The sequence below is a fragment of the Trachinotus anak genome, unplaced genomic scaffold (genome assembly GCF_046630095.1).
Source record: "Trachinotus anak isolate AG129_WGS33_773 ecotype Australia unplaced genomic scaffold, CSIRO_AGI_Tana_v1 ptg000005l, whole genome shotgun sequence".
NCBI lineage: Eukaryota > Metazoa > Chordata > Actinopteri > Carangiformes > Carangidae > Trachinotus > Trachinotus anak.
The window spans coordinates 5,795,438-5,813,873 of NW_027273856.1; the positions used below are offsets into that span (position 1 = coordinate 5,795,438).

General features: G+C 38.9%; 2 protein-coding genes across 4 annotated transcripts; both read left to right on the forward strand.

Annotated features, from left to right (window-relative positions):
• Positions 1-5: 5 nt before the first annotated feature.
• Positions 6-10,000, forward strand: ndufs2 (NADH:ubiquinone oxidoreductase core subunit S2). The gene is made up of 14 exons (XM_071478036.1): positions 6-176; positions 1,124-1,227; positions 1,813-2,003; positions 2,499-2,619; positions 3,084-3,196; positions 5,038-5,112; positions 5,462-5,539; positions 5,632-5,717; positions 5,853-5,972; positions 7,971-8,100; positions 8,446-8,541; positions 9,095-9,178; positions 9,608-9,665; positions 9,792-10,000. The coding sequence occupies exons 1-14, from the start codon at positions 70-72 to the stop codon at positions 9,827-9,829; spliced, it is 1,401 nt and encodes a 466-aa protein (XP_071334137.1). The 5' UTR covers positions 6-69; the 3' UTR covers positions 9,830-10,000.
• Positions 10,001-10,244: 244 nt separating this feature from the next.
• On the forward strand, positions 10,245-18,316 carry fcer1g (Fc epsilon receptor IgFc epsilon receptor Ig). Of its 3 annotated transcripts, none has more exons than XM_071478039.1 (5): positions 10,245-10,443; positions 14,164-14,255; positions 15,818-15,865; positions 17,117-17,140; positions 17,261-18,316. In XM_071478039.1, the coding sequence occupies exons 1-5, from the start codon at positions 10,377-10,379 to the stop codon at positions 17,312-17,314; spliced, it is 285 nt and encodes a 94-aa protein (XP_071334140.1). In that variant the 5' UTR covers positions 10,245-10,376; the 3' UTR covers positions 17,315-18,316. The 3 variants fall into 3 exon arrangements, with proteins under 3 accessions (XP_071334140.1, XP_071334138.1, XP_071334141.1); XM_071478037.1 differs by having other exon boundaries at positions 10,248-10,443; positions 17,114-17,140; XM_071478040.1 differs by lacking the exon at positions 10,245-10,443 and adding an exon at positions 10,787-10,995 and having other exon boundaries at positions 17,114-17,140.
• Positions 18,317-18,436: the final 120 nt, after the last annotated feature.

Consider the following 18,436-nt stretch of genomic DNA (forward strand, 5'->3'; position numbering starts at 1 on the left):
ACACAACTCTAAAACAACACACGAAGAAACTCCTTTACGTCATTGGCCAGAGGTTGCCTGTCAGCCAAGATGGCGGCCACGATGTTGAGGTCGCTTACCAAACTAGGACGTCCTTCAACAAAATTAATATTGAACAACAATTTGCTGAGTCCTGGCTGCACTGTTCTGCAAAACAGGTGAGGCGTTGAAAAGGCTAAATGTGACGCTTCGTGTGACCGTTGTGTTGCCACCCGCCTTCGCGTGAGCTCCAATAAAAATATGCACACCGACAGGCTAATGTTAGCATAATGCTAGATAAGCCGATTTTATGTCATCAGAATAACAGGAGTCGTCTGCTACTATTTATATTCTCTGAATGGAAAACGTGTATATGAGGGGCGCACTTGAATATAACACGTATGCCATCATTAACAGTTCGTGTACGTTGTAGGATATGTTAGCTTCTCTGTTGTGTGTTAGCTACAACTGTTAGCTGCCCCATCAGTCAGCGTGTGCCAGTGTTTACCACACAGACTCTGAGCATTTTCTGTGCTCGGCGCCCATAAATAAAACCGACTCCTTTCCGATGAAGAGACTAGAAGTAATTTAAGTGTCAGTATAGTTGACCAACGTGGAAGAGTAAGCAGTGTCTGTCTGCGGCCATGCTAGCCAACCTCAAGATCTTTAACGTACTCGGCACAAATATAAAGAAAGCAAGTAACTTAAAAATAACTAGTAGTCGTTAAAATCAGCTCCTTTCTGTGCAGCACAACAGCCAAGGTGATTTGACCATACAGGTTTGTTATTGCTGTACTCTGACACAGCAGGTCTATACTTGCCTGTCTTGTAGCAACGTATTGCCATGTTACAGTTAGCATTAATAACCACACTTATTTTAATAGTTTAACCCATAGTAGCGTCTGTGCATTGCAGTCATCACACAGGTGAGGTTGGCAGGCATAACCTGGCAACAGGTGATGATCCTGTTCCAAAATGAGGTTAAAGCGTCTTTAACATGCAACATCCAGGCCGTCTGACTATTAGCCTGTTCTTGCATCTCTGCGATGTTCTGCATTGGCTCAGAGCTGATGGTCCCCAGCACGGCCTCACCTCATGTTGAGAATATTTTCCATGTGTTTCACAGGCAGAAACAATGGCAGCCAGATGTGGAGTGGATGGAGCAGTTTGGTGGGGCAGTGATGTACCCCACTGCCATCAATGAGAAATGGACCCCGCCCCCATGGAATGGTACCACCATCTCCACACACAGTCACACTTTTCAGGCCACTAGTTAAAGGGTTTTGTTCTCCACTAACTATTCATTTTTAAAGCTGTTATTTATTTAAATCAAAAGGGAAAATGTGTCTAGAGTGTGTGAAAGTTAACAACATTCTAATTCATAAGAAACAACATATCAGACTCTGTCAAGAATTGAATGATTCCTGGACTTCCATTGTTGTTCCTGTTGTTGTCTGTCCAACCTTTATTAAGATTGAGACAGACCTTCAATGTCTCACTTAATATGTGACAAAACTGCTCATATTTACACACTGGATTTCGGGCAGCCTTTTCTATGGGTTTGTGGTTATAGGTTTGATTATAAGAAATGCAGTGTTACACATTATCACTATTTGTTGCGATCTGACCTGCGGTGTGTCACAGATGTAAAATAAATACATAGAATAGATAAATAAAAGTGTTTTTTTGTCTAGGACACAGATACGTCTCAGTTGGACAGAAAAGTCAAATCCTGAAGCAATACACAATTTTTTTTTTTTTACTCTAATAGATTTAATTCTCCTCATCTTCTCCCATATTGTTTTCTTCCTACAGACAAGGACCCTCCTGCAGAAAAGGATGTGTCCAACCTCACCATCAACTTTGGCCCCCAGCATCCTGCAGCTCACGGTGTGCTGCGTCTAGTGATGGAGCTGAGTGGAGAGTCCGTCAAGAAATGTGATCCACACATTGGCCTGCTTCACCGTGGCACAGAGAAGCTCATCGAGTACAAAACCTACCTGCAGGTACTGAACCACTTACAATATCTGTTAATATTGTTTCTGTATTCTTGAACTCATATCTGTTTGATCATATCTGAATTAGTTTATATGTGCATGCAAGTAAAGCTGTGAAATCAAGAACTATAGAAACAGCAGTGCTGTTCTTAGTTTTAATCAAGGTAAGGGACAGAGCAGTGGTGGTTTACTCAAACAACACAACAGCAACTTTGCAAATTGCAGCTCAGCTTGTTGCAGAATGTCTTCTTCTATTGTTTGTAAAACAACAGCATACGGAGGAGAATGAATATGACATGAGTTTGATTGACCTGTTTAAAAACTAGATGGCGCAAGAGCAATGTAGGACAACTCAACCCTGCACTTGAAAATGACAACATTAAACTTGTCAACAGAAGCAATTCAGGATCATTTAAAAATACCTTTATCACATGTCATGCGTTACTTAAGTCTTGGATGTCCCTTAGCCCATATACTTCAGTTCCTCCTCTTTGTCTGGTACAGGCTTTGCCCTACTTTGACCGTCTGGACTATGTTTCCATGATGTGTAATGAGGAGGCCTACTCTCTGGCTGTGGAGAAGCTGCTCAACATCCAAGCTCCACCCCGTGCACAGTGGATCAGAGGTACAGACTAAAAATGGTCTGAGTGTGTGCTGATTCTACAGAGGCATACAATTTTGATCAAGTGATTCAAGCCCCTAATCTGTTTGAAGTTTCTTGTAGAGTCCTTTTCCTGTTGCGTGTTATTTTGATGTATAAATTTGATCTGCCAGTTATTTTGTCAGTTAATGGTTTGGTCTATAAAATATCAAAGAGTAGCAAAAGAACCCAATTTTAATTACCCAGGTTGATATATTTAATTGTTTTTTTTTGGTCCAGAACTCCAAGAGATCCAGTTTACCACATAGAAAACAAAGACAAACAGTAAATCTTCATGTTTGTGAAGCTGGAGTCTGTGAATAGTTGTCACTTCTCCTTGAAAAATGACATCAAATCTATTGACCGATTATTATAAAATTTTGTCAATAGACTAATTGATCACCATTTCAGCTCTAAATGGCTGGATGTGTTCTGTGTTGCGTTTGTAGTGCTGTACGGGGAGATGACTCGCATCCTGAACCACATCATGGCCATCACCACACACGCCCTCGACATTGGAGCCATGACCCCGTTCTTCTGGATGTTTGAGGAGAGAGAGAAGGTTGGGAGCGCTGTTGCTCAAACCCTTACCACGCAATTTAGCCCAGAATCAGTCTGTATATTGTTTTTAATTTTTTTTTTTTTTTTTTTTTTTTTTTTTTTTTGAAGATCAATTCAGTTTATTTTTGTCCTTATTAATATTTATACATAGTAAATAGGCTGAAGCTCTATCTTATCACACCTACATGTTATCACACCTAATGTTACATGAATCTGCAGCCTTCTCACTACAGGACAATGTGTAGTCAGAGAAAATAGAAACAAGGAGAAGCAAAGATGGAAAGAAACCTTTTCTCTTCTAAGATTAGACACTTAACTATTAATAAATAACAACTAGAAGCAAGATTAGAGTTCCAGTGTGTCAAACATACAGAGACCAAAAGAAAGAAAAGAACAAAACCGTTTTTTAAAAAATCACTACTATATTTATGCAATGTTAAAGATCATATCTGTTTTATATTTATCACCATATGTTTAAAATAAATTTAAATTGCGTAGTGAACTACACATTTTTATTCATTATCACAACACACCCACAGGTTCTTGACTTTGACAGATATTTGCATTTGTTTTATACATGTTTCCCCACATCTCCACACAATATGTAATGTATGGTAATATCAGAGAGAAGTATATTATATATAGTGATTTCTGGTTTAAAATGTCTTTTGCTTTATACAACACTGCAACAGTTTTAGACAACTTGCTTCCAACACAATTGATGGTCAATAATGAAACTCAGAAATCTCTGTCTATTTCAAAATTATCTGGGGATGGAGCTGTTTTCAGACCTGCCTGGTTAAGTTTGTTGGATGCTCCCCCAAAAAGTTATGTTCAGTGTGGTATGTTATCAGACTGCTGTTCTGTGACTCCAGAGCTTTGAGCTATAACTTCATCTCCACAATATCAAGCAGCATGTGAGTCATACATGACCGTAAAGCTCCTGAAAATAAGAAATAATGGAGTTGCTGAAAGCGATGAAGCCTCAGGGGAGTAAACAGAAGATCTGTGACCCAAAAAGCTTTGAAATGAGGGTAGTGCCAGTCTAAATCAGCTTAAATCTGTCTACCGTATGGTTTCACCCGAGGAGTTACATGAGAATTAGCGATTTATAATTTCATCTTCAGGGAGAATCACTGGTACTTATTGGTAGAGATTCATCTTAACTTTGAGAAGTTGATGTAGACTAAGAAATCTGTGTTCTGTCCCAGGGTGTCAACAGTGAACGCTCATACCACCGTAGAGATTTGGTTTACTTGTGTATTAGCAAATGCTTCTCATCACACTCCTTATCATCTTATTATAACAACCTCTAAAATCTGTTTCATTGCATAATTAAATTTCCAACACATTGGGTTCAACAGAATCAGAAAGAACAGCCCACGATGAAATATTTTATTAGTGGGAGTCTCTTCACATTAAACATTAATACAAATCTTACTTTAACAGCATGTTTAATAAGTGTCCATTGTACATATGTGTTGCAAAGTAGCAGCTTGAGTTTCATCACTAATCTTAAAGCAGCTCCTGAAACATTTATTGTGAAATATTTATTTGAGAAAAAAAATCTTGTAGGTTTTTCTGAGCATATTCTGCCACAAGCCTTTTTCCCTGACAGTTACATTGATATCTGGTCCAGGCTGGAACAACTTGTGGGTTTAGATTGGCCTTAGATAAAAAGCCTAATCAGATGCCCTGTGAAGTGGAAGTCATCAGTGAAGTTGTGAAGTTATAGACAGGGATGCTTGATTAAATTATTCAATCCCAAATGTACTGAGTAGATTACTTTTAACTGTTTATTGTCTGAATTCTCCTGACTGTCTGACCCTTGTTTCCCCTCAGATGTTTGAGTTTTATGAGCGAGTGTCCGGAGCCAGAATGCACGCTGCATACATCAGACCTGGTGGTGTTCATCAGGTAGGAAAATTCATAGAATCATTTGTCTCATTTGATTTCTGTATTCACAGTCAGACCTGATGATGTGGTTACGTAACAATAACAACAAATGACAAAATAAACTCTTTAGGAACAGCTGCAACAGCTGCAAGGAGCAAAAATTAAATAAGACAAATGAAATACACTGTCAACATGCAGTTCAACAGAAATCACATCCACTCTGCACTGAATACGGTTTTTACAGTTTTACTTGTCAGTAAACATGCAGTTACAAAGACATACCAAGTATATCATCACTTCCTTGATCATATTCTGATTTTTAAAAATTAGCATTATCCATAAAGTGCGACTGGTCTTTAATGTGTTCCAGGATTTGCCCCTGGGCCTGATGGACGACATCTACGAGTGGTGCAAGAATTTCTCCATTAGAATCGATGAAGTAGAAGAGGTGAGTGACTGCACTTCCTGTCGGTGGCTTCATCTCGCTACAATCTCAGAACGCGATGAAGCACAAATCTGTTCAAATCTTCCTCTCTGCAGATGCTGACTAATAACCGTATCTGGAAGAATCGTACAGTGAACATCGGGGTGGTTTCTGCTGAGGAAGCCCTCAACTATGGCTTCAGGTGACCCACTAATGGATCTGAAAAGAGTCAATTTACTCAATGATAATTTCAGTAAAATTCAGAAAGCTGCACAGGAAAAAATATTTGTTTGTGTAAACCCTGAGATGTATCACCTCCATCCTTCTCCCTCTACAGTGGAGTAATGCTGCGAGGGTCAGGCATCAAATGGGACCTGAGGAAGTCTCAGCCGTACGACAAGTATGACGAGGTGGAGTTTGATGTGCCTATTGGAAGCAATGGAGACTGCTATGACAGGTATACATATAAACTGTAGTTAGTGTTTTATTTTTATTTTCCTCTTCTGCCCCATTTTGTTTCTGAAGTCAGTTTCTGAAGTGTTAGTCAGTGTTTCTCTGACTGAAACAGAGACCTTGTTTCTTGATTGGAACTTTTGGTCTGATGTTCTTTTCCTGACTCAAAATGAGGCAGAGGTGGCACCATCCTGATCATGTGCCCATGTGTATGTGTACCAGGCCTTCAGCTGGCTTTAGCACGGCTTTTTGAGAGAGAGAGAGAGAGAGAGAGAGAGAGAGAGAGAGAGAGAGAGAGAGAGAGAGAATAAATAATGACAATTTAGCAGAATGTCACAAAAGTCATGAAATTAAATGATTAATTGAAAAATCAATCAACAAACCAATCAAGAACTGAAATAATCTTAATAATGTTATCAGCTATATCTCGATATTTTGAAATCTCCTCCAAAGCGCTTCATAAATGTGCGATTTAACCCTTTGATGCCTAAAGAGACGCTCCTCTGGGTTGTCTGAACCAGGGATTTGTCATCTCACCTGTTTTTCATGCACGACGAGCAGTTCCAGCAAAAAGAAACGGGGAAAACATCTGTTGATAGTCATATTGACATGATCCCAGCAACTCTATATATAACTGACACCTTTCACTTTAGTTTCAATGTCTGGACTTTATATGAATACGACACAGATAAAAAAAAAATATATATAAATATTTAATTCTTTAACCATTTTAGCAGCTGCATTGAGGAGGAGGCCACATGATCTACATGTCATAGCACAAATCCAATGTTAGTTATAATTATATTATGTAAAAATTTAATAGGTGAAGAGCAGAATTTTACTCTCTCTCGCTTGCTCGTGCTCTGAGGCAAACTCGATGTAGACAGACAGAGCTGACAGCAGCAGCGACGCAGCCGCCACAGACATTAAAACTAAACGTGTATAAACTCGCTTCGATGCTTCGCTCTTTTCACTCCCCCCAGTTCCCTCCGCTCCACATAACAAAAACACACACACCTCACTAACATCACACACACACACACAGTCAAGAGAGTTTTCTGCATGGGCAGGGGGAGTGTGTCTTTGAGAGAGAGAGAGAGACAGCCACAAGAGAGTGAGAGCAGTGAAATGCCAAAGTGAATTTCATGCTGGCGTTTTAAAACAATTTGTACTCGATGTTTGCGATATAGTCATTTACTGCATCCCATGTGGAACAAGCCGTGATACATCGAGTATGTCACCCACTGCTTATTGAAGGCAGTTTAATATGACAAACATGCACATTTTGGCATTAAACAGATCATTTAAATACTATTGAGTGCAGTTAAAATCATCATCGTACCACTGATTTATTATGGAGAAAAAACATCTATCAGATATCATACATTACATAACATTATCGTGAAAAATAAGCTGTTTTTCAGACATTTGAGTTGCAGTGGTAAGTTATGGCTGTTTTTATAAAACCACATCAAACAAACATCATAAAAAATTCTACACTACGTCTGCCACATTGTTTAAACACTGAACATTCATTCAGTCTAGCACTGTGTCTACTTGAATGGCTTTTATTGCATTACTGGCAACCACGTGTAAATAAATCATTGTTTATATGCAGGCACAGCTGTTAATGAGAGTGCACTGCAGCTGGTGAACGAGTTTCATTCAGACAGTGTTTCTGAAGAACGAGGATAAGTGAGCTGTCAGAGCAGAACACAACACAGTAATCACAAGTGTTTGATTCAGGGAAAATGAAAAGAAAGGAGCTCGTCTGTTTGAAAGGATCTATTTTCTGTTCACATAATCAACTGTGACCTTTTTAAGAATGAGTGATGGCAAATTATGAGTGATGTACACAGTTATCAGCATCTTTAAAGTGGCTTACGGCTGTGTGTGTGTGTGTGTGTGTGTGTGTGTGTGTGTGTGTGTGTGTGTGTGTGTGTGTGTGTGTGTGTGTGTGTGTGTGTGTGTGTGTGTGTGTGTGTGTGTGTGTGTGTGTCAGGTATCTGTGCAGAGTGGAGGAGATGAGACAGTCCCTTCATATCATGCACCAGGCGCTCAACAAGATGCCAGAAGGGGAGATTAAGGTGGATGATGCGAAGGTGGCTCCACCTAAGAGGTCTGAGATGAAGGTGAGTTCAGCTTCATTCTGTCAGAGGGTTTTTGTTTCACGGCTCCAGGCTGTTTAATCTTGAAAATGATGCGCCTTTCCCTACATTTTCCCCTGTGCTGTACCACTTCTCTGTGTTAATTACATTTCACTGGTCTCACCAGTTTGTCTTCACACTCCCCTTTTTACTGAATTAGGCCAGTTCTGCTGTAAAACCCACTTTCATTTGAATTTGGCTGCCTTCGAGGCAGGAGATCACCTCTAGTTCACCTCACAGTTACCACTTCACTTTTCTGTCAACTCACAGCTTCTGAAACTTCATTATCACAACAGCTGGAGACATGTTTTCCTGTGCTCCTTGTCCTAGATGTCCATGGAGTCGCTGATCCACCACTTTAAACTGTACACAGAGGGGTACCAGGTCCCTCCAGGGGCCACATACACAGCTGTGGAGGCACCAAAGGTGAGACTATATGTAAAGTGTGTAATAGTTGGATGAGTTGTCCAGTTCTGTATAAAATAACCTGTAGATGCTCTAATACAGTGGTTCCCAACCTTTTCCAACTCATGGCCCATTTGCAAATCTCAAAAATGCTGTCGGCCCACATCTAACTCCAGAACAACACAGAGGCTAAATGAGACCTTCTTAGAGCACTTTTTATTTTAATGACAATGATTTAAAAAACTTTACATAAGTTTGTATTTTTTCTTATAATTAATTTATAATTAATTTTTTTCATCAAAATTGTACTGTTGTGCAAAAGATTTGTCGGCCCACTTGCAATAATTTTGTAGTCCACAGGTTGGAAACCACTGTTCCAATAGACTCCACACAGATCAAGTTCAAACAAACAAAACTACAGTTTTTTTTAAGTATCTGACTCTAGATTTTAGGACGGAATGCTTTTTTTAGTTTTAATTAATTGGGAACCTTTTGTGGGCCTCTGGGGATTTGTTGTGATGTAATTTGCTTACTACAGTGTATTTATCTGTGTGTGTGTGTGTGTCGCTTGCAGGGAGAGTTTGGTGTTTATTTGGTCTCAGACGGCTCCAGCAGACCCTATCGCTGCAAGATCAAAGCTCCTGGTTTCGCTCACTTGGTGCGCACTTTAAAAAAAAACTTAACAAGACACTGTGAAATATTAAACACACCGGGTATCAGTTATTCAGCACGGGTAACATCTTGTCCTTAAGGCTACCTTCAGTTCATTAAGTACATTTTATGAAATACTATAGAACCTTTTTTAAAAGCACAAAGACCCCCCCCTTTCTCTCTCCCTCGTCCCTCCTTCCTGCCCATCTCTTCGCTCATGGGTACATGAACTGCTGTTTAACACAGTCATTTGAATTTTGGTCTTGGAGGCTTAAAATGTCTTTAAAGTTGTATAAACAAACTATTAGAGTAGTTAGTGCATTAACTTCAGGCTCTAATCTCATGAATTATGAATATCTAGTCTTCTGTGAGCTCTGAATAGTGGTAGCTGGTCTTCAATTGTACTGAATCTTAATACATGTTTTCTTCTTTCTAGGCTGGTCTGGATAAAATGTCCCAAGGACACATGCTGGCTGATGTGGTGGCCATTATTGGTAAGAACATGATTACTGTTAAACTCCTGAAATTTAAAACAAGGTTCATAAGGACAAAAAGCTACTAGAAATGTAGAAATTATTGCATCACAGTTGCTAATGAATCTTCTCTTCCTCTTCCTGCAGGTACACAGGACATAGTGTTTGGCGAAGTTGACCGTTAATGTGTTGCTGCTAAGAGAATTGGCTCTGCCCTTCACACATCTGTTAGTCAGGTTCTCTTCCTGTTCACTATTTGCTGTAGTGAGGCTCATGTCAGATGACTCTGCTTATAATCGCTCATGTACAATGTCCAAATAAACCTAATAAATATTTTATGACCGAAGAGTAAAGAAGCCATTTGAGTTGTTTTTTTTTTTTATGTGAAATTGGGAAAAGATGATTTTGTACCGTCTTTTGTACTGCTCCTTTTCAAACACTCATTTCCTTGAAAACCTGAGCAAAAATCAAGTATAAACATGAGAAGCAAAGAAGCAGAGACCAAAGCCTTGACAATATGTCCTTCCTCTGGTTTGGTGTTAAAAAGGGGGAGTGGTCTGATGAGATCTGAGACAAATGGACTTAGAGCTCAGACCACAACTTCCCCTCTTGGCTGTGAGGTATGCAATACTCGACTCTTCACCAGAACGCACAGAAAAAAAACCACCCACAACTAGTTGTGTTTACCGTTTGCTGAAGAAGCCCAGCTGTCCGTGTTGAGCCCGTGTTACCATGGCCGTGTCGGGCAGGAGCCCATTACTCGTGGCAATTCCTCTGTGGATGTGTTTTGGGAGAGCTGGTGAGTTCTGATAGTTTTGGTTGAAGAGTAACAGACTTCATAGAGCAGATGGTGCGATGTTGAGTCGGAGGTTAAGAGATAAGCTGGGGGGGGAGATGATAAAGATTAAACACTTTAATTTAGAACAAACTCAACCAAAAATAATTCTGGTAAAGGATAGCTTCAGGTCGGCAGATAGATGGCAGGTACGTGTGTATCTAGCATGCTGAGGTTTTCTGACATTTGGCCTCATTTATCCGACTGTAGGCAGCAGAAATGAAGTCACCACATTACAGTTCCTGTGAAAAGAGAAACTGACCCTGCTGGTTGTTGTCACTTGTGGCCACAGGCACTGACACTGGTGTGCATGGGCACTTTTTAAAAATTTTTTTTTAAATTTGCACTTGTCGACATTTCTCACGCACACCCTGTCCTGGGCAAATTCCTGATCATTTCTGCTGCGTGCAGAGTTAGTTACTGGCGTTTCTGGCATATACTGTATTTTGCAGCTCGTAGTTTAAAAGAATACATATATGTAATATACAGCTTCAACAGATATGGAATCTATAACAGGTAAGAAGATGAATTAATTTAATTTTACGACTTTTTATACATTTCTATACACAAGTCAGGACGGAATATATTTACCCTTTAAGCAGACAGCAGGTATATTAAACTATTCATCAAAAGTTTGATAGAATATTAATTGAAAACTACTTCAATAATAAATCATGGTGGTAATAATAATAATAATAATGGTTCCAGCTTCTGAAATATGGATATTTGCTACTTTTCCTTGTCTCACATTAGTAAACTAGTATGTTTTGTAAACTAAATATTTTGTGGTTGACTGGAAAAAAAGGACATTTTTTACAATTTTATTCACCAAATGATTGAGCAACTAATCAAGAAAATGATGGGCAGATAAATCCGTGATAAAAAAGACTTAGTTGTAACCTTCTGTCAAATCTAACTGGTTTATTCAGGCTATAGGAGATGTATCAGTTTGAATCCCAAACCACCTCTGACCATGGCCTACTTCTAGAGTCTGTGGTTGACAGTCTACAGCCAAGTGGTGTGCGTGCCTGGAGTCCTGAAAAACAAAAGAATAAAAAAAGCTACCTTGTTAGTGAGATGTGAGCCTGAAATGCTCTTAATCTAAATTTGGCTGATTTGGTTTGACACACAGTGACATATTAGTCACGTAAAATATCACACTTTTAGTTAGTTGAGGTAGGTGACACAGTGTTTGCGTTTCCTCTTCACCTGTGCTGAATGTGAGCTGCGGAAACTAAAGATGTTGATGCAGATATCACACCACCAGTCTCTGGCTCACAGTAACGCACAGCTAAACTCAGGCACTCTCAGGTTGATATTATGGCATTTTAAATACTTTTTTCAGCTTATCTGTTGATTGGGAACCTGCAAGACAAACCAGTCCATCAACGTCAGGGTTTCTGTCAAGTGTGACAAAGCAAATGGAGATGGAACTTACTGTTGCTCAGAAAACGATTTAGTCATTTATTTCAGAAAAGTGATGAATTACCTTGAGTTTGTGATGAGGAGAAAGAAAATGGGAAGGAAGGGACATGACAGAGCATGACGTTTTTTTGGGGATTTCTTCATAGAGGAGTTGTCGTGGTTATTGAATCAAAGCATTATACATTAGTTACATTTACTATGTGTCATGATGAGGTTGCTCCCTTTAAAGCTAAATGGTTGAACTCATCACGTTTACATTCTGTTAAACTGATTCATCTAAACATTTGCTCCATATCATCAAAGGTTCACGGTAAAGCTGAAATTAGTTCTAACGGTGTTCAATCGAGTTGAAAATTCAAAAAACAAAATGTATGTGACACATAAACTATATGGAGTCTCGACTGTGCCACACAAATCATCTTCAGTGGTTAAATATGATTATTTATGAGTCATTTGAATGATGCAATAAAAACAAATAACTTGAAAGGCGATTAATAAAATATAAATGTTGATGTATTTGTAACATACATTTACAACTATTGGAGAAAATATTTTGAAATAATTACATATGGCAGTAATTCTGTCATTATTCTTCTTTAATTATTTCAATATAAGTATAAAGTTATTAATTTTTAAATAGATTTGCAAAGTACTTTTTGAAAGGCTTTTAAACTTGTCTTAAATTCACTGACATTCCGAACCAGAGCTCCAAATGCCTTTCTGTGCTGGACTGCCTTTAATTGTTCTCGCCCGGCGCGCTGGCTGTGCATTGTACATTGCACAACTCATTTTTTTATGTACATTTCAGTCAGTCATTTCAACACTTTTTATGCATCAAATACTTCACTAAGTTAATTTTTTATTAATAATTAATCATTTTATAAATTAAATAATTTTGCCAGTAATTTTTACAGTACACAGCCCACGACATTCTCATACATCATAGTAGTAGTGTAGCAAAATATTTTATGTTCAATAGCCGTGACCAGGCCCCAATGTGTTGCTAACATTTGGGCCGTGTCTTCAGAAACAACTTCCGTGTTCAACTCGGTGTCAGACATTTCTGAGTGAAGACATAACCCTGTGTCACTGTGCTTTTGTCATTTCTGCAGCGCAGTCTTCTTTGAACCAAAGGTTAAAGACACTTTAAAGACATCTTCCTGCAGTATGAGTCTTTTACAATGTGCGCTGGGCAGGCCGAGCAATACTAAAAGCTTGTGGCTTTCAAGTCAGCTGTGCGAGTGACATTTCTTTAAGGAGCTGACAGCACGACTCAAACATGCATCTAGAAGATGACTCTAGACTGGCAGGAGAAGTTGGTGTTAACTCTTGTCTACGCAAACCTCCTCACAGGAAACAGCTCCTTCTGTTCCCAAATAAAGATGGTGTCCAGCTCTTCTGTAACCGGTGAAGAATTGGAATTATCCAGTGTGAGAGCCACTGTAGTCTGAACATGGACAGTGGTGGCAGTATCTATTGTTTGTGGTTCTTTGATATCCTGTTAACATAGGTGTAAAGTTAAAGCTTATAGTGTTGCCTGCTCAGTAGAAAACAGCTGATCAGCAGAATGATCAGCAATAAAAAAAACAAAACAATCATCTGTAAAAGTGACAAGCTCCACAAAATATAGTAAACAACAAACGTTGACTCCGAAATAATTATGAATCAAAATGCAACCTAACCTTCACCCGATGCTGTCTCACGGCTGGCCGGACATCCTGCTTTTTTCTCAGTGAGGAGACACCTCAATTGACTGAATGGTTTCATTTCCATTGTGTTTCACCACTGTATTTCTACCAAGGACAACTAAAAGCCAGTATTTAACAGTAGCTGTAAAGTGGCACATTTATATCTTCTCTTTAAATATTTTTTACGAACTGTATAATTGCTGTTCAAGATTTGGGGGACTTTTCTGTAATGGCTGCCGTTGCTGTTTGTTTCTCAATCTGAAACGGTGACACCGCCACTACTCAATAACAGTGTTTTGTAAATGACAGCAAAGCAGCCTCACCGTCACTGACAGACAGGATAATCACAATGTGACATGGACATCTGCCAGATATGTTACAGAATATGTTACAGTTACAGTTAAGCAAAGTTTAAGGGGGAAGAGCACTGTTTTAAAGCTGTTCCAGTGCCAACAGTCTGTTTTATGTAATAACTTTAGATTATAAAAAGCTGTATTGATGATATCAGCATATGTAGAGGTGCTGTATTATGATTTTGCTCCTAATAAGTTGTTCTCCTGTGTTTCCTCAGCGGCTCTCGCAGAACCTCAGATCTGTTACGTGCTGGATGGTATCCTGTTTTTGTACGGCATCATCCTGACAGCTCTCTACTGCAGAATCAAGGTTTGCATGTTACACATTTGCTTTCACAGGACCACAGCTGAACTTTTCCCATACAGTTTATCTTGTACTGTTTATCACAAATCACAGCTATAGGCAATAAAAGAATTGTTATAAAGGAAAAAGTGCTCTATAGGTTATAAAGAGTAATCCGAAACATTATGAATGTTTGGGTGTAAAATAGAGTGTCATCAGCAAAATAAAGCATTTTAAACATTCAAAAACAACCCTACCTTAATGCTGTGCTAATATACACTGATGTGCTAATACAGGGGTCCTTGAGGGGGTTCCTGGGAGTCCCCAGCAAAAAGGAGAATCATTTGATTTCACTATAATTCCATCCATATGTAACACAATCACAGAATGCACTGTATGGCTTTTTTGATTAAGGGTTTCAAACAGTCTAATAAAAAAAGCAAACGTCTTATCAGATGGTGGACCCTGTGACAAATTCTTATAAAATGGGGGTCCGTGGTCTAATTTGTGTCAGTGTAGGTGTCATTGACGTGAAAACCTTTGAGAACCAGTGATGTAGACTATTTCTCAAACATGATTTTAAAAAAATTGACAGTATTTGTCCGTCATCATCCTGTGCTGCGTTTCCTCTGTTTGTAAAAGGAGAACGAATGCATGTGTTAACAAATGTGTTAAGTGAAGGTGACAATAAAAAAGTAAAATATATATCTTAATGTCAAATGATGATAAGAGAATTTAAACTTCAAAACTAAAACATTTGGTTCCAAAATAAAACTCAAATGAGCTTCTTTATTTTGGGGTTTTTACAATTACTGTACAGAGAAGCTGCTCTGTGATTATCAGTGCTCTCATGGCCACTAAACTGAACTGAGGTCATATGAAAACTAGATACTATCTTGCGACTATCAACATGTTGACGTTTTAACCCATGAGTACTCAGTACTACATTATGCTACATTTGTACATGAGTACTGGGTCTAACTCAGCCTTCATTTTGATCGGGACTACGCCGTTGTAAAGTTTTGTGATTGTATTTTGCACAGCTGTGACGCTACTGCGTTGACAAAGTCTGTCCACAGACATAAACACCACCTCTGTGTTTATTCCTGTTACTGTCGATGTCTCATCTCCAGGACCACATTTGCCATGACAGCATGCCATTGACTGTAAATAAAGATGGACGTAGCCTCTGTGATGTAACTGAAGGGTGGTTTTGAAGCTCAGAGTGGGCGCTGTCCCAGTGTCACCATCTTAGCAGCGCCTGACTCTGCCTAACTTTTGGCTATTCCTTTAAACCTTCATAAAATTGAAACGGTTGAGTCATATAAAAATGTACCCTCCGTGCAGTTGTCATAAAGGAGGAAATTAACTATAGAGACCAAAACCATTTTTGTACCAGGCAGTAAACATGTTTATTGCTGCTGTAAAGTTTTTAACATGGGAGTCTTTTGGAGCCAGACTCTAGTTGTCATTCAAGGAATTGCAGTTTTTGGCATTACTATGTTGTACCACTGTCCCCCCCCCCCCCCCCCCCCACACACACACACACACACAATTACTCCTAATTTGACACTGTGACACTTTTACAGATCCAAAATTCTAAGGAGGCTGAAGGTGGGAAAGGAAAGCCAAAGCAGGTAAGAAAGAACGCATACACACTGTATATACATAACTAGAATACGCAACGACATGACCCGTTGTCTAAAATGCGTATAGAGGCGTTAGAACAAATGCCAAACACCTGGGACACGCAGACGGCTCAACACAGCACAAACTGGAGTTTCAGTGAACAAACCAATCTCAAAAATAACCTCACTGGTGAGGTCAAACCGCGCTGGGAGACAATGGCAGGCAACATGAAGAATCAAATTAGCACAAGCCATACTTCGTGTCCACATGCACGCATTGTGTTTTTTTTTCTGTTGTTTTTATCAGCAGCTCTGCACTGAGGGGCTTTTGTGGCAACTCAGACTGTGCTATGAGAAAGTTTTGATTTCCTGAGATGACCAAGAAGCAGTCAGACCCACCAGATATCACATATTTTAATTTGAAATTTTGGCAATACAAGTGTGATAAGAACATTATAAAATATATACATCGACCAACCAGTAATAGTGACATTTAGATCAATATGATGTTGCTTCTTCTTCTTCTTCTTCTTCTTCTTCGACAGAAAGCCTAAAAAACAGGTGTTTGCCAGTCAGGCAAGGCTTAATAAAAATTGGTTGCCCCATGGGAAATGTAGGAACCAGTACTTTTGGCCAATACTATTATCAGAAAGACTATAGAAAATCTGAAAACATCTGCCTCTGCTGCTTGTTTCATGATTGTTACTTAATCTTTGTTTCCCCCAACTTTAGGGAAGTGAAACACTGAACCTCTGGAGCCACTGTAATTTCCAAAAAACTTAAAATAAATAAATAGATAAATTACAAATAGCAGCTTTGATAACATCTCTCTTGTTCATGCTCATGCTCATAATAGTCCTGCTCTTGGTTTTTAAGTCTAACTTGCTAAGCATACAAAGATAGAGTTTTTCTTTTTGTAACAGAGGCTCTAACCACTAACCTGCAGTTTTAATGCTATTTTGATGTATTCTTTCCTATTACCAGCCACAAACTGCGCACAGCCCAACCCACACTGACACACACACACACACACACACACACACACACACACACACACAGACAGACAGTGTTTAAAGTGTTCATATGTAATGTGGGCTTGCATCACTTCTCTCATAGCTTCTTCTCATTCTTCCTCTGAACACCAAGTTCATACACTCACTCATGCATCCTGTTAGGGTCAAGAAAGGCAGAAAGACTCTTGTTCAGGTTTATGTGTCATGTTTACTGTATCTAATATTGTTCTTTCCTACCCCCCAGCAGAATGATGAAGAGGGCATCTATACGGTGAGTTTCTGTACCATAAATGTTGTAAAAGAGGTGAAAGATGGCTCATTGTTGAAATATTAGATAATAATGATAATTGTTAAATTATACCCACTTTCTCCCCCTTTGTCCCTCTGTCAGGGTCTGACCCCTCATGCCCAGGACACATATGAAACTATCGGCATGAAGAAGTGATGTGAATGAACTCCAAGACAGCTATTTTCTAGCCAATTCTTTTATATTTGTATTTAAATATATATTGCCTATTATACTCTGCGTAGATTTGGAGAGATTATTTGTAGCAGTGTTCATTTCCCTTTCGCTTTGATAGAATCTATGGGAAGTTACAAAAGACGAGACAGAAACAGGGAAGTTGAGCCCATGATGGTCATTTCTCAGAAATGCTTACCCTTGTGTAAGATATATATTTTTTCCCTGCTCTGTCATATTTAATTTTTTTAAAAGTTTTCGTATGTGTGAATGTGTGTGAATAAGAAAGACGTGCATCAACTCTACCTTTAAGTACCTTCCCCTGTACCTTTTAAGTTTCATTTCCTTGCAAGGGTTTGAAATCATCCTGACTGCTTTTACAGCACAAAACAGGAAGATGTCCATTTGCCTGCCGGATTAGATCTAAAATGATCATAGTTTTGGGAAAGATAGCAGATTATAGATGCAGTTAAAGGCTGGTGGGAAAAAAAACCCAACATGCTTCTCATCTGCAGTAAAGCCTTGGAGGAAGTGAGCTCTATTTCCTCTACACCACAGGATGGCAGTGATGGTGTCTTTGGTGTGGTCCTCCTTACCTGTCCACATTCACAACACACACACACACACACACACACACACACACACACACACACACAGCAGCAATAGAAATGTAAGAAATCACACAGACTGCAGTAAAAGCTATTTTGTATGTGGACCGCTGCCTGTATGAAGCCAAAGAGTTATTATATTTATACCTATATATATATATATGATGTTTTTCATGTGCTTATGAAATTACGTTTTTCTTTGAATCACATCAATAAATTAAGACAGCCCTGTACATGTAGTAGTACATGTCAATCTGAAATGATTGTATCTGTTTCTTTATAACCAATAAAGATGAAAAAACTGCAACTATGTGATGATGTGAGGACAAACAAAGAATGAACTTAATCTGGACTAAACCATTAAAGGTCCCATATTTTACTCTTGTCTGCTGTTTTATTTGAAGTTGTCATATTCATGAGGAGATATATAGTCTATGTGGTTTTAAGCTCTAGCGTTTTTGTGTTGGTCTCTGAGCTTCTCTTCTGATTGGCTGACTAT